The following is a 16,041-nucleotide window of genomic DNA, read 5'->3' as shown; positions in this document are numbered from 1 at the left end:
TGCCCTAATCCTGCAAAGGGTGGCCCCAGACAAGACACCTCCAAGTTGCTCTGTCACCCACCATTTGACTGCCCTCCCCCCATCTTACTCCCCCCTCCCTCATATACCTCTCAGCTCTATCCCTCCACCTCATCCTCAGTCTCCCCCTCCCTCTCCCTCCCTCCACTTCACCTACATACACCCTCTTAGTTAGTCTTTCACTCTCCATTCTCTCCACATGTCCAAACCACCTCAGTGTCTGAAGGGCTTGGGTCCACTTCCACGGAATGACGTACACGGAACTGAAGGAGGAGATATGTAACACATGGCTGCAGCTGAGTCCTGAGCAGATGGCACAGGTGAGCACTAGTCTTCTTCAGCACCAGGTTAGCACTAGTCTTCCTCAGCACCAGGTTAGCACTAGTCTTCTCCAGCACCAGGTTAGCACTAGTCTTCTCCAGCACCAGGTTAGCACTAGTCTTCTCCAGCACCAGGTGAGCACTAGTCTTCCTCAGCACCAGGTTAGCACTAGTCTTCTCCAGCACCAAACGAGTATTGTAGTAAAGTCTTCGTATTTATTGAACTGGTAAGTCATCATTTTTCATTGGAACTGTGCGGCTGACGTGGCTGTGGACTCCTACGGTAAATATATAGTATTTTCAGTCCCCTGCCATAACTGAGATTTGTTATTACAGGAAAAACAGGTGACTCATTGTCCATGCAAAACAAAATAACGTGGTAATTATCTTTGAATGACCTTTTTTTTTTTTTTTTTTTTTAAATAACAAAACACATGGGAGGTGACTTCATTCTTTCTTGCCCTTCTTGCTAAAACAGATCCTAGTCACAGTGGGGGATGCATCATATCTGTCTGTGAATCCAACCCACTGTGTCTTGAATCATGCAGAGTATAGGTGCTCCTGAGTATAATTCAGAGATGTGTTGCAAAATATCACAGCTCTTCATGCTGTTGGCACTGTAAAATAGGGGTACTGGCATGTCAACTTTTGAGGTACCCATGGAACTGATCATTTTTCTGTAATTTACTGTGCAGTTAGGAAATAAAAAACGTCCATGAAGGCTACATGTTCTGTACAAAAAACTTACTGTGCAGTTACAGGCCAGATTAATGATGGGGTGTGCTATGATCCAGAACCAAGAAGAGACAAATCAGATAAATCATTAAAAAAAGAAAAACTGTCAAGCAGCATCCCTGGTGAGATGGGTCACACAAATCATTAACACATTGTGCAAACCTTCAAAATCCTGTTTCTGCCTCACTAACAACTATGCAATTTTTTTTTTCTATCTTTCTCTTTATAGATGTACTTAACATACATCTGTGGCATAGAGCAATTCTCCCATGTGTTGTGTTTGTGATAATTCATTCGTCCATATTCATCACATGTCACTTTCGTAGCTTCTTCAACTTTATTTTTTTTTATTTATTTTTTTTGCCACGCTCATATACCAAACCCATTTGCCTTCCTCTTGGCCCACCACACCTAACCATGGCCTGGGAAAGGGGAGCATTGATGGTACAGAAACACCATGACCTGAGCAGGAGGGGAATTTGGAAAGCCAGCCAAGAGCTTACTAATAAGGAACAGATATTGTTCGGTAACGTATCTTACATTTGATAAAAATGATTATCTCTTTACACACAAGGAGTACAGTACACTATTCTAGGTCAGGATTTATTTATTTGTTTATTTATTTTTTGAAGAGGGGATGTAAGGCCAGTATGGTCGAAGTGCCATTCCATAGCATTGAGGCCCCGGAGTGTCTGTCGTTGGCCCTGCTTCCACCCTCAGACTCACTCACATTTATCCTTTCCACCACCCTAGGTATACCCATTCTTTGTATGACCATTTCATCTAAGCAGACTCTTCCCTACCCTTCAGTCATTTGAGTTCCTTCCACCATAATTATGTCATGAGTTTGATTATGCATCTAGCTCTGTCCACTTTAGGCAACCATATGCATTTCTAAGTAATCCTAAGTCCAGTGCTGTCATCCTTGACTTTTTACACTTAGGCTATACCATTGTCTCAGATCTGTGTATTAATATGGACACTAACACACACATGCTTGTTGCTACCTCCATATATATACAGGCCCATTTTAAGTTGACTTCATACTACTAGCCACCTATTCTTCTTGTGCCTGTCTGTTGTTCACCTTTTTTTTTTTTTTTTTTTTTTTTTTTTTTTTTTTATATAACATTTACCTCTTTTGTTATTACATCAAGTTATATCAACACTTGTACCAGTTCAAGTTTCCAGCACATCTCTTTGGGAGTTCACATCTTTCTCAACAACATCACTTTTCTCTAAATAGGGCGTTGCAACTACTAAACTACCATGATGTACTGTTTGTGTGGCAGGTGCGAATGGCCCTGTTGGAGGCATCTGAGCGTGTGGGAGAATACCCTCGCATGAGAGAGATCAGCCGCTGTTCGGACCTCTCGTCTGCCTTGGTACTCCTTGAGAAGTGGATGCTTCTTACACCACAGAAGTGAGTTGATGGCATTTCTTTGCACTACTGATGTGTCTCATTTGACAGGGTGAAGAGGGAAGGATTATGGAAGCTGGTATGTGTATATTGATAGTCCTCCTTTAAAGTTGCATTTAGTATGAAGTTGCTGATAAATTAACACTATTTGCCACTTAAATTATGTTAAGATTTGTGGTGAAGTTTTTTTTGGAAGTCAGAAATGAGTGTTTTTGTTCTTTTCATGCCTCATGCATGAATCTAAATCATATTCCACGTACAGTAGCATTTCACAAATACACCTGATTGCCTTGTGAGGAATTATTGTATGATATTGGTGGACAACTGCTACATGTTGTAAAGAATTTTATAGTGAGTGTGAACTGTATGTCAGTGTAGATGGGTGTTTGAGTGAATTATTTGATGCTGGAGTGAGACAGGGATGTTTGATATCGTGGGGACAAGTTCTTTTACAGCACAGTACTGTATATTGTATATGGATATGGACAGTTATGTGATGAAGGCCAAAGCAAGAGAAAGAGTAAGGAATCTAGTGATGAATATTGTGGTATGGAGTATTTAAAATCTGATAATTGTGAAGCATGCTGTGTTTCCTGCTAACAGTCAGTGAAGTCTTTGCAAAATGGTTCAGTTTTGTAAACGTCTGTGGGTGGAGAGGAGTGGAAATGTCTTGATGATGGTTATAATAATACTTTATATTACAATATAATGATAAATAAAGCGTATTCATCTGTATTATCAGCGTCAGTCAGTGTCAAACCATCTTTAAATTCAGCACTGATGGGTAACTTTGTACAACAGGGTAGACATATTGCTATGGCTGACGGAGCAGGTTGGTCCCCACGTTGAGATGGTCCGAGCACGTATTGAACAGTATAAGAAACTTTACGTTCCTGACAATGTTAGGGAAAGGGATAGACAACCCAGTGCTCTGCCTCACCACCCAGCGTATACTGCAAGTAAGTGGGCTATTGAGAATTCGTCGTTCTTATAAAGTTTATAGTTTTCCACATTCTTTGCTGTGCTTATGCAATACCTTGTACTTTAGTGTATGTATACAGTAGTGTCAAATAGTGTGATGCAGCCAGTGTGCTCTGACACCTCTTTGTATATTGATCTTTTCATTGGATCCACATAGAAGCTTCAAGAAGGGATGGCTGAACTAATGAAGGGGAGTTAACTGCATAAATATTACTTAAAAAGAAACACAGATACATACCTCATGGGTCCCAACAAGGAGATTCTGCCAGAGAGAGAGAGAGAGAGAGAGAAATAAAGAGTGGAACAGTAGTACAAGTCTCTCCAAGCAACCAGACCATCCAGCCATGAGTTATATAGAAAACAGATGGAAACAAAAAACCTTCCAGGGAAATTTCATGGAAGAATCCGGTGAGGCGGGGCAGATTGACATGATCTGGGTGTGTGGAGAGGATGGGCGATGGCCATTGGGTGGAGGGGGTGAGACATGCAAAAATTAATGTTAAAGTTGTGAGAGGCAGTCTGAAAAAGACCTGGAATGAGGTCATGGGGTGTGACCTCAGGGATAAGGGACTGAATAGGGACGCTGCTAGAGATTGAGCAGCCAGTGGGTGACCAAAACCAATGCGTGCAAGGTTGTTGTAGCCATTATCGATGAATGAAGACAGACAAAAGTACAGTAGTAATTCAAAGGAAGTCAGTGATAACACGGTAGTGAAAAGAAATATATTCTAATGAGCATACTTTACTTTTTCATTTTTTAGGGACAAACCTGGTTAAACTGCATCTGATTCATATAAATTAAAATAATTACTTCATCTACTTTGTGATATAGACCTATAAACCTTTAAGAGATGAGAATACAGTTGGTGAGCGGTGATGTAACCTGCATATATATAAAGAAGACTGTATATACAGTATTAATATTACCATTTTTAGCAATATGGTATACTGTATGTTGGGAGCTAGTTCCATGCCTTAGCAGTGTCAGTAGTGAAGAAATAATTTGTGTTTTTTAAGTTAACTCAGTGGCCTCTTTATTTTGAACCCAGTGACAGTATTGATGTAGTTTGCTTCTGTAATGTACTGTACAAAAGAATATTAATGTGTAATGTGTAGAATAACTTGGAAGAGGAGTTACAAAAACTTGAAAGCCATCCTTAATACAGTACAGCCCTGAGAGTGAAGTGATATTGTGAGTAGATGGCAAACTGACAACCACACGGCACACTTATGGTACTACCTCCCAGGAGTGATGATAGCCAACCACCTGCTACTTAAAGATAATGACCCGTACTGTGTGTCATCAGGGTTGTAATTAAATTAAAGTGTTTGTACTTACTAGTAATAGAAATGGGGAAAAGAATGACACCTTTGCTTTTAAAAGTAGGGATAATAGTAAAGGTTTGTGTTTTCAGCATACCCTACCCTGTTTTCATAATTCAAACAACAGACATTCATTCGTGTATTGCAGCTGTGTTTTGGCATCCACACTACACTGTCCCAATTCCATCTGTTGCTGTTGTTGCTCATAAAAAATTTGGTGCGGTAATTAGGATATTTTTCCTGTGTAATTGTGTGGCATAATCAAAAATGATAACTATGTCCAGGTATACAGAAAAAAAATTGCAGAGAAAGATATGATAGTTCCCATCCAGTGTCAGTAGGGAGAGGGAAAATACTTATTTACCCTTGATGTATGCACTGTTAACTTACAAATGTGAATATGATTTGAAAAGAATAATCGCCATCAAAGTTAAATACAGCATTACCATACTGTTGTGTGCTTGGCCTTGCATGAACTGGGAGAGCTGAACATGAATTTGTTGTGAGTATCATTGAAAAATGGTAAAGACATTATTATCTACCATATGGTAGTTTCTGATCCCTACAAACTTGTTATTGACATTTTAACTTTGATGTTGATGGTGGTTTGGCCATGTGGAGAGGATGGAGGGTGAAAGACTGACGAAGAGAGTGTATATGAGTGAGGTGGAGGGGGGAAGAGGGAGGGGGAGGCCGAGGATGAGATGGAGGGATGGGGTGGAGAGGTATATGAGAGAGGGGGGTGTGAGTTGGCAGCGGGGCAGTGAAATGGTAGGGGACAGGGCGACGTGGAGGCGATTTGTTTGTGGCCACCCCGAACGGGATTGAGGCATCTGGCAATAGATAGATAGATAGATGTTGATGGGTTTGTCACACATTAAGAGGTGGTTGGGGTTTATTGCTCACGTAATGCCACTCAGGGATGAATGAGGCTGGTCACTCTCATCTTAAATGTCAGGACCAGCTTTCACAGCCCCGGCCTCCTACACTTCTCATGGGGCAACGTAGGATTGGATGATGAATAAATGATGAATGAATCAATTTTTACTGTATCGTATGCCTGTTTGGTGGAACTAGGATTCCAGGGGCTAGAATTATGTGTAAGTGTGTGTTTGACTCATTTCACCAGGAATGCTCTTGATGCCTGTAGTAGTCCCACTTTCATACTTTCTCATTCCATGTTTCAGGATTGTGCCTCACCCCATCCTCATGTGGGAAAGGAAGGTGATGATTATGATGATGATGATGATGAGGAGGAGGAGAAGAATGAACAGCCACTTTTCAAATTAAAACCTAATCATGTGTCATTTTGTGCAGTTAGTGAATACCTGAGTGAGAACCTACGAGGGCGTTGGGCAGACCTGGGCCGGGCGTTGGGACTGAGTAACCAGGTGGCGGAGTTGCTGCGAGACCCCACCACCAGACAGAAAGACAAAACATACCAGGTGACTCTTACTTTACTCCTTGTTTTAAGTAAAGTACCTAAGATTGATGTAGTACTGTCAGACAAGGCTGATGCATACAAGCGTGCTGGAGCCTTTACCAACATAATAAAACTATCTATCTATCTATTGCCAGATGCCTTAATCCTGTAAGGGGTGGCTACAAACCAATTCCCTCCATGTTGCCCTGTCCCCCACCATTTCACTGCCCTGCATTAAGGCATCTGGATATAATTGAATAGAAAATGCAATGTAAATGATTAAGAAAGAGGTGCTAGAAGGTTGCCTAAGCTGACGAGAGGCGGAGAAGTATATAAGTTTGGTGTGAGCTGGAGGGAAGGTAGTGTGATGAGGGAGTGCAGGGGGACGTGGAGGAGATTTGTATTATGGTGACCGTTTATGGGATTAAAGGAAGCTAAATATATCATTAAAAAAAGGTGCTATAAAATGTCCTCAGTTAGAATATTAGTCCTGAGATTCACTTTGTTCCTTCACAGATCCTTGCTGAGCACCAGAGTCAGGCGGGAGGGGACTGGATACCTCAGCTGCTGCACGCCCTCACCTCCATCGGCCTCAACAGACAACGCACGCACATCGTTACAAACATCCTGCCTCAGTGATAAGTGGCTGGATTTTAGAGACACACACATCATTGCACACTTCATGACAAACCTGCTATCCATCCATCCATTGCCAGACGCCTTAGTCCCGTAAGGGGTGACCACAAACAAACCGCCTCCATGTTGTTCTGTTCCCCTCCATTTCTCTGCCCTGCTCCCAGCTCACAGCCCCCTCTCTCATATACCTCTCCACTCCATCCCTCCATCTCATCCTTAGCCTCCACCTCACTCACATACACTCTCCTTGTCAGTCTCTCACTCTCCATCCTCTCCACATGGCCAAACCACCTCAGTGTATTTCTCCTAATGCTTGCTATCACATCCACATCCACACCACAAACCTGCTAGCATGGTGATAATCAGGTAGGCTAAACTTCAAGAATATCACCATGTTCTAGTGGATATAAGAGTGTGTATAACCTGTACCTGTAGCAATAAATAAGATAATGGAGAGTGTATGTGAGTGAGGTGGAGGGGGGGAGAGGGAGGGGGAGGCTGAGGATGAGATGGAGGGATGGAGTGGAGAGGTATATGAGAGAAGGGGGTGTGAGCTGGGAGCAGGGCAATGAAATGGTGGGGGACACGGTGACATGGAGGTGATTTGCTTGTGGCCACCCCTTTACGGGATTAAGGTGTATGCAGCATGTGTTAGGAGTGTAATGCTGTATGGTAGTGAGACCTGGGCAGTGAAGGAGGAGGATATTCGCCGGCTCAGACGTACAGAAATGACAATGATTAGGTGAATGTGCAGTGTGTCCCTGCGTCCAAGGCCTGGAGGGGCTGGGTTTACAATGGAAGAGTTGAGAGGTAGGATGGGACTGGAGCATATTGGTGTTGTGATGAGGAGGGGTAGGTTGAGATGGTTTGGACATGTGGAGAGGATGGGGGATGATAATTGGGTGAGGAAGGTGAGAAGTGTTAATATTGGGGGTGGGGTTACGAGGGGTAGATAGAGAAAGACATGGGATGAGGTCATTAAGTGTGACCTCAGGGTTAAGGGACCGAACAGGGAGGCTGCAATGGATCGTGCAGCGTGGAGAGCCGCCATTAGGTGACCAAGGTCGATGCATGCAAGCATGTTGGAGCCTTTAAATACGAAAACGAAACTTATTTAGTAAGGACTTAACTGGTCATAGAAAACAAAAGACGACTTATAACCAGGACATACTGTGATCTTACTTGTGCTGAATCACTGCACAGGGCAGATACAGGTAACGGGTGAGAAGGCAAACAGTTGTGGCAGGAGGGAACATAACTTCACAATAACACAAAAAAACAAGCTCCTTAACCTCCCCTTCATCCTATCACAACACTTAGGAAACACATTGTCCTGACCCTTCTTCCCCCCTAAAGATGGTGTAAGGTAGGATCCAGAAACAACAAGAGAGAAAACATGAAAGTGGGAGAACTGTTAATGGTTTGCTCAGTGAAAGGGCCACACTTTCATTAATACATCACTAAAGCTCCTGGAAACTTGGTCTCTTCTCACAAGCCTTTACCCTCTGCATGTATCTTTCCGTATTTAAGCACTTCCTATTCACCTGCTACATAGAGTCATTCTGTTGATTATAAACTTAAGAAGGAGCTGCCAAACCATCATCATGTGGTTTCTCTTTATAATACATCCAACCACCTTGATCCACAGTGAGTACCTCAGCCTCTTGAATTGCCATACCTCTTATTCCTACACACTCATTTACCCTGACAATATATAAACCATCCTAATTACTCCATTTCCCACTGATACATGGCTTGGCTTGTATCATGTATCAGGAAAAAAAAAAAAAATTACCCACAGTATCCCTACATCTTTTAATAGGAAAGGGGATAGGTATGTAAGGAGGACTGGGAGGATTGAATTTGGGGATTCATGTAGTCTCTGATTCATATTGGGTACTTAGTAAGCTCAGTAGACCTTCTCATCCTATGTTGTTAAGCCTTTGACTCCTGCAGATTTGAACCCAGAGGACTGCAGGTTGAAGTTGAAGTTATGCTTATCTTACAGCTCGCCATCCCTATTTCAGGTGATATGGAGGGAGTTGAGGGATGTTTGTATAACTTGGTGTCACCACATGAAGGCATACTTCTCTCAGTATTGTACCTTGTGTAAATACATTATGGGAAATTGTGTGTGTGTGTGTGTGTGTGTGTGTGTGTGTGTGTGTGTGTGTGTGTGTGTGGGTGGGTTTGTGCGTGTGTGTGGGGGTGGGGGCACTTTTCACTGGGCATGTGGTTGATTAGTTCTCCCTGTCATGTTTTTTGTTTTCTTTAGTTTCTGAATCCTACCTAACCCCACCTGTGGATGGGAAAAAAGGCAGGATGATGATGATGATGATGTAAGAGTGCCTGAGGAGTAATAAGATATTCATCATAGTTTAATACTTTTTTTTATTAATATTATGAACAGAGTATTAAGAATGAATTAAAAGAAATCAGTGTAAAAATACAGCATATATATTGTCCAATATATAAAATAAATTTGTTCTAAATTCAGAATGGCCACATATATCATTATGAAAAAGTTAACATACTTTTACTGTACCTAGTTTTAATCACAACATATAAGTGTTAAAAGAGAGTACAGTGCACAGGGAGACTTTTGAATTATGGTGAAGAAATATGTCATTATTGTACTTTGTTCCATTGGATTTCAGCATGTATGACACTACAGTTTTAACCCACGCAATCCATTTTTTCCTTTCTTGCTATCCCTTCAAGATTTTCTTCATCTTCAGGTTACAGTTTTTGAATAGAAATATAAACAGTAGCTTTCATGTACCTCTTCATCATTAGAGGTGTTCCTAACAGTTGAATAAATCACCTGGAGGTACTCGTTACATGAGTACATATTTGGTCCTCACTACAGTCAGGGATTAGTTCCAAAATCTCAAATTATCACATACAACTGCTACTGTAAATTGGGAGAAACTGGTAAATCACTTTAATGGATGGTGGTGTGACGTGATCTGCAGTTTTTCTTTAATTTACTGTGGAGTTGAGAGCAAAATGGGATAATAATGAGAACTTCCTGTACATTATATCATAGGATTCATGGAGTTAAAGAGATACATGCTGATCTGAACCACTCCTGAGATGCACTTATCTAAAACCAAATTGTTAAGATCAATCTTGTCATTATAATACAGTCAAGTCTTCACCTGAAGTCTATAATTTGTGCAGGAAAAATATTACTTTTAAGTAGATCTGAGATATGCTTCTGATTCATGGCTGAAAAGTTAAATATACTAAATAATATGTATGACTCCCCAGAAATCACTGTATAAAGAATCAGTGCAATTTGAAACCATTCAGATATTTTACTCAAGCTAACACCAGCTTTTCTTCAACTGTTTAGTCACAGATTCCAGTAAACCTTCTCTGCTGCTGGTACACATAAGAATTTTATACATGCTAACATGACAGCTTTGTTCTGCTGAGAAATACTCTAGTAGTGAAAGGGTTAAGAAAAAAATAATGTTAATTTAACAGATCAGCTTTAAATGAAGACTGATGCAGCATACCAGTAAATAACAACCAACGACAAGAAACTCCTGGACAACTACATCGTCAGTATCAGTCTTATTATTGTTCTATAGTACTACAGAATTTCCATGAGTAGTTAGCATTCCTAGCTATGAACCTGCTAGACTGATGGCACCGGGTTCACATCTTCATGAACACAGCTGGTGCCACTCGATTCCAGTGTCCGTTTACCTCTTGTGGGTTGACAGGTATTATGAGTACCTAAGGTAATACCTACAGGAAGGTACTTGTGAAAACTTGAATGATAGTGACCCTGTATCCCAGGATAGTGGGTGAATAACCTGACACAGGCTCAAAGGCCTAAGAGGTAGTACAACAGTAGTAGAGCAACCTTGGTCAGACCCATCAACCACAAGCAGGCAAATGCCCCCGCAGGCCATCCCATACAGTGAACCAATGTTCTGCTGCAGTGGACAGCACTTGCTGGAAAGTGTGGAGGCTTAGTTCCTAGATGGACACCACATTTGCATCTTTCCCTCCACACTACAGGGACACCATAGTAGGTTCCACATCAACAAATTATCTGGCTGTATGGTTACCACCCAGCACTGTAAATGGTTTCCTGAGTTACAGGAAACCATTAGGTTTGTCATTACGTGTAGTCACCTTAGGAAGAATTAGGTAGCACTGCATCATGTGAGTGGATGACGGCCACCACCTTCTACCATTAAAAGCCTGAGTCATGGAGATAACGCTGCAACTAAATCTCTCTTGGTACCGTTTACATTTACCACAGTACAGTCAGCAACAAAACTTCTGTCACCTCCCTTCCTTCATGTTTGTCTGGCCCCAAGTTCATTAGACATTAACAGCGGACTACAGGAAATCGGCCACTTCTGCCATGTACGGTATAGAGATCTGTTGAGTTAGTCTGCGTAGTGAAGTGAGGTGCATGGAATAAGTGTTGTGGTGGGAGGGGCTGCATTACTATACAGTAAGGGCTGCTCTCCCCATGGACTCTGACAATCAGCCTAAACACAGTGACTTATACTGATGACCATACTTGGTCGCAGATCACTGTCATACACACTGTCTGCTTTGGATTAACACTAATTTTCAAGGTCCACAATTTTGTTGCTTCATTTAGTTTATAAAGGCTCTAGTCTAGCATGTATGCAAGCATCAGCTTTGGTCACCTAATGGTGGCTCTCCACACTGCTCAATCTCTGACAGCCTCTCTAGTCATCATCCGTTCTCCCCCCCACCCCTGATGCAACCCTATCCTCAACATTCACACCTCTCACTTTCTGCACCCTGTTCCTCTGCACAAGTACAAGCCATCTCAATCCATTCCTTTTTTATCATAACACTACTACATTTAAAGCCCTATCCATCCTCTCAATTCTTCATTTGCAGTCCAAATCCTTCATGGCCTGTCATTCATGGATGCACTACACATCCATCTAATCATTACCATCTCTTTACATATGAACCTATGAATATCATTTTCTTTTACTGCTCAAGCCTCACTACTGTACAGCATTACACTCTTGACACATGTCACATACAAGGACCCCTTTGCATGGAGGAAAGCCCTCTCAATGTCAGGAGAGGCAACAGCTATGGGAACTTCTAACTACTCCTCATCCCAGTCACAGAGCTAGCTCCAGCCACACCTCCAACATATATCATGTTTCCCAAATCAAAAACTCCTGAGCATGCCCAGAGACTCTCCAGCAAGGTCAAACCTTTCCTGCCTCTCTGTCTCTGCAAGCTCTCCTCTACACACCATACACACAAAACCAGCATTATTTTGCAGCCTACCTCTAATACCATTATATTTCTTATGCACCCACTTACCACAAACACTACACAAGGAATTACTTCCCACAATCTTACAGCAAACTGCACATGCCCACGCTCCCTCTGCTTTGACAGTACTGCCACTGGCCCTAGATATTATCACTTTTTAATCTGCAATTACTCTCAGGCCCTTGTACCCCATTCTATCTCTCCACTTCCTAAATCTTTCCTCCCTCTTATTAACTGCCACCAACACCAAGTTATTTGCCTACAACACAGAAAATACAAGAGAGATGACTGTACTTCTACTGCTGAAAGTAAGTGGCTACAGGCAAAACTATATTACTGTACCCCTTCTGAGGTTTAGGGGACTTACGCTGGGTTGCCACAGTCCAGTACATGTAAAGGAAGATGACCAACCTACTTGCCCTGATGGACTTACATGACGTAATAACCTCCAGTCAGCTCCGGGGACCAAACCAGTGTATGGTAGTCACTTCAGTTAAGGAATAATAAACACCAGAGACTATCAGGAAATGGCAGTACATACCAATACACAAAAGTCAACCACACAAAGCTTAATTCCACAGCTTAACTAACTTCCAGACACAGACAAAACAATTCTGCCCCACAATAAACTCTTCAAACTGTACAAAACACCGACCACCAGCAACTGCCATTAGCTCCTGCAGTCCCACTTTTTTTCTATGATTTGTACATGATTTTTTTTTTTCTGATAATTTTATTCATGTTAGGGAGAGAAATCATATCAAAAAGAGGTTGATGGGACTGTTTCTAACCTCATCATTACTACTGGTTTCCTCCAAGCATAAAAATAATATGAAGATAGGGAGAGAGAGAGAGAGAGAGAAAAGAGAAAGAGACAGAGAGAAAAGAAAGAAAGAAAAAAAAAATGTCACCAAACTGGAGGAGTAAAGATTACAAAAATCCCGTAAGACTGTATAAAACACCATTCTGTAAACCAATCCCACATCACAACACCTTTGTAATTAAGTAAAGAGCTTAAGCCTATGTACAGCTCAGTAACAAACAGGAATCCAGCTCTGGAATGCTTTGAACATTTTCATTACCTTCCTGATGTCACTTGATGATACTATTTTGGTTTGGGGAGACATTCCTTATTGGGGGTGTTTAATAGATAGGATTTAACTCATTCACTTGGAGGGATGGGGTGGAGAGGTATATGAGAGAGAGGGGTGTGAGTTGGGAGCAGGGCAGTGAAATGGTAGGGGACAGGGCGACACGGAGGTGATCTGTTTGTGGCCACCCCATATGGGATTAATGCGTCTGGCAATAGATAGATAGATAGATGGATGGACTTGTTTCCTCAAAGTTAAGAGGAAATTATCTGCAGGTAGCAACAGTAAAATAAAAAAACAATTGTAGTACAGTATAAAAGGTCAAGGGGGAAAAGGATGCCTATTACAGAAATGTCCCTTCACACACACACACACACACACACACACACACACACACACACACACACACACACACACACACACACACACACACACACACTGCATATACAGTCTCTATGGTCAGTAAAATTTAAAAAATACTGCACTAAAATCGCCCTACATATCCATATAAGTCCACCAAACACGTCACTAAGGTACGCTGTCATTTAGAGGTAAAATGGTAATGTGGAATGCTTCTAGTCCAGGCAAACCATGGAATGAGGTACGATCAGAAGTATAAGTTGGCCAATAATCCCGTACCAGCATTCTGTCCTGCCTTCCATATTTACCATTCCTCCCTGAACATCAAACAATGTCCTTCCTTCTCACACTCTTCTGCTGTGCTTCAAGATATCATAATAACATATTTCTATCGATCTATCTATTGCCTGACGTCCTAATCCCGTAAGGGGTGGCCACGAACAAATCGCCTCCATTTCACCCTGTCCCCGGCCATTTGACTACCCTGCTCCCAGCTCGCACCCCCCTCTCTCATATACCTCTCCACTCCATTCCTCCATCTCATCCTTGGGTAATCAAATACAGTACAATCAAATTTAGCATTCCACAAATATCCTTCCAAAACTGCATTCCTCCTCATGATACAAGTTCTAACCTCTTCTGTCTGGTATTTTTTTTTTTATTTCATTCTTCCTCCCATCAGGTGACTTTATTTAACTTGAGACAGACTTCTAATAGTGACATGTTTAATAAAGACAATCCCTATCCTCTCACATTCAGAGTGTTTCTCCCAAGCTGACTAAAATGACTGGGAGATACAAGAACAAACTAGAGAGAGAGAGAGAGAGAGAGAGAGAGAGAGAGAGAGAGAGACAGAGAGAAAAAAAAAACTCACTAGATTGCTGTTGATGTTGCAGCCACCAGCGCAACTGGATGTACACCCAATGGACTGCAGAACACTAACTACTTCATCTGGTCACTCCCAAGATCTTATGTTCAAGCTAAGTTAAAGGATTGTTTGTGATGTGATGGTGTGATGCATATGGTGAGTATGGTAAGTGTGTCATGGTATGGGTGACTGTCTATCTATCTATCTACAGCCCGATGCCCTAATCGGCCGCAGACAAAACGCCTCCAAGTCACTTTCTCACCTACCATTTGACTACCCTCCCCTCAACTCACTCCCTCCTCTCTCATATACCTCTCAACTCCATCCTTCCACTGTACCGTACTGCAGCATATACCTAGTGGAATGTTTATTACTTATATTTTGTGCTAATACTGTGGCAGGGAAGATCACTAAACTGATGATGTTAAACAAATGACCATTAGAATCAAAAAATGATTCTGTACCTGATCTTTCAACAATAAGACTTAACAGTGCTGTTCCTCTGGCTTGAGGCCCACAAGGGTCTCACTGGCCTCCCACACCTTCTTGGCCATACCATCATCGATTGCCAGGTTGGTGGCGTTGTCTGACACGTGGCAATCCTCAAAGAACTCCCCTGTGATATTCTCAGTCTCCTCTGCAGCTGCCAGGTGGATGATGGTCTGTGCACCTTGTTCACATGTCTGTACAGGCAAAACAAGGTATTGTACAGTCACAGTCAACAATAATGGTGATGTGTAGCAATACACCATAAACATTTCTAAACAAATAGTGCAGTAACTTGGGGACTGCTTTTATTATTATTTCTGATGTGGTGATGGTCTCAGGATTATCTGATGTGAATCCAGTGGACTGCTGACTGACACTGTCTACTTTTGCAGTCCACTGCAGTCAGGGTTCAATATACAATTGTATAAGCATCCCTGACAGGAAAGGGTTAACTGGAATGAAATACTACAGTCATCCCAACCAAGAGTGAGACTTAATGGTGGTTTGCTGCACTGTATACAATTCTCTGTCTGTGCTTACAAATAAAATTGAAGCATGGAAATTCTGATTAGCTTCACATGAAATATTTTGCTGGTATTCAAAACATGAGACAGTTTCTTAAAGCATGTAAACAGAAAAGATGACTGTTGACAGCTTGCCTACCTTTCCCACATACGGGACAAGGTAGTTATACACCTTCCCGAATATGATGCCCTCCGTCTTGCCGAATATTTCCGTATCCACCAGTCCAGGACAGAGGGAGTTCACCACCACACCTGAAACACGACACCGAAATGAACAGATCTTGAATTTGGCTCTCACACCGAAATGAACGGATCTTGAATTTGGCTCTTACACTGAAATAAATATATCTTGAATTTGGCTCTTACACTGAAATGAATGGATCTTGAATTTGGCTCTTACACTGAAATGAATGGATCTTGAATTTGGCTCTCACACCGAAATGAACGGATCTTGAATTTGGCTCTTACACTGAAATGAATGTATCTTGAATTTGGCTCTTACACTGAAATGAATGGATCTTGAATTTGGCTCTTACACTGAAATGAATGGATCTT

At 41.8% G+C, this 16,041-nt stretch overlaps 2 protein-coding genes across 2 annotated transcripts in view; one reads left to right on the top strand and one right to left on the bottom strand.

Annotated features, from left to right (window-relative positions):
- Positions 1-219: 219 nt before the first annotated feature.
- On the top strand, positions 220-7,186 carry LOC145406096 (uncharacterized). Its single transcript, XM_080277293.1, has 5 exons — positions 220-338; positions 2,366-2,496; positions 3,295-3,452; positions 6,115-6,242; positions 6,737-7,186. The coding sequence occupies exons 1-5, from the start codon at positions 267-269 to the stop codon at positions 6,857-6,859; spliced, it is 612 nt and encodes a 203-aa protein (XP_080133419.1). The 5' UTR covers positions 220-266; the 3' UTR covers positions 6,860-7,186.
- A 7,720-nt stretch (positions 7,187-14,906) lies between these two features.
- Positions 14,907-16,041, bottom strand: part of LOC145406027 (retinol dehydrogenase 11-like) — a 65,391-nt gene continuing 64,256 nt past the window's right edge. The window contains exons 8-9 of the mRNA XM_080277214.1: positions 15,626-15,738; positions 14,907-15,156 (exon numbers count right to left, since the gene is read on the bottom strand). Coding sequence (XP_080133340.1) covers positions 14,959-15,156; positions 15,626-15,738 — 311 coding nt within the window. The 3' untranslated portion in view covers positions 14,907-14,958. The remainder of the gene's footprint in view (positions 15,157-15,625; positions 15,739-16,041) is intronic.

The sequence above is a fragment of the Coenobita brevimanus genome, chromosome 69 (genome assembly GCF_032717465.1).
Source record: "Coenobita brevimanus isolate Jiangsu-jjx chromosome 69, ASM3271746v2, whole genome shotgun sequence".
In the NCBI taxonomy this organism is placed as follows: Eukaryota; Metazoa; Arthropoda; class Malacostraca; order Decapoda; family Coenobitidae; genus Coenobita; species Coenobita brevimanus.
This window is presented reverse-complemented; position numbering and strand designations above follow the sequence as displayed.

Excerpts from the sequence above, each read along its gene's own strand:
- LOC145406096 (XM_080277293.1), top strand. The coding sequence starts at position 267 with ATGACGTACACGGAACTGAAGGAGGAGATATGTAACACATGGCTGCAG. Across the intron at positions 2,497-3,294 it reads ATGCTTCTTACACCACAGAA|GGTAGACATATTGCTATGGC; the intron begins GTGAGTTGATGG and ends TTTGTACAACAG. Across the intron at positions 6,243-6,736 it reads AGAAAGACAAAACATACCAG|ATCCTTGCTGAGCACCAGAG; the intron begins GTGACTCTTACT and ends GTTCCTTCACAG.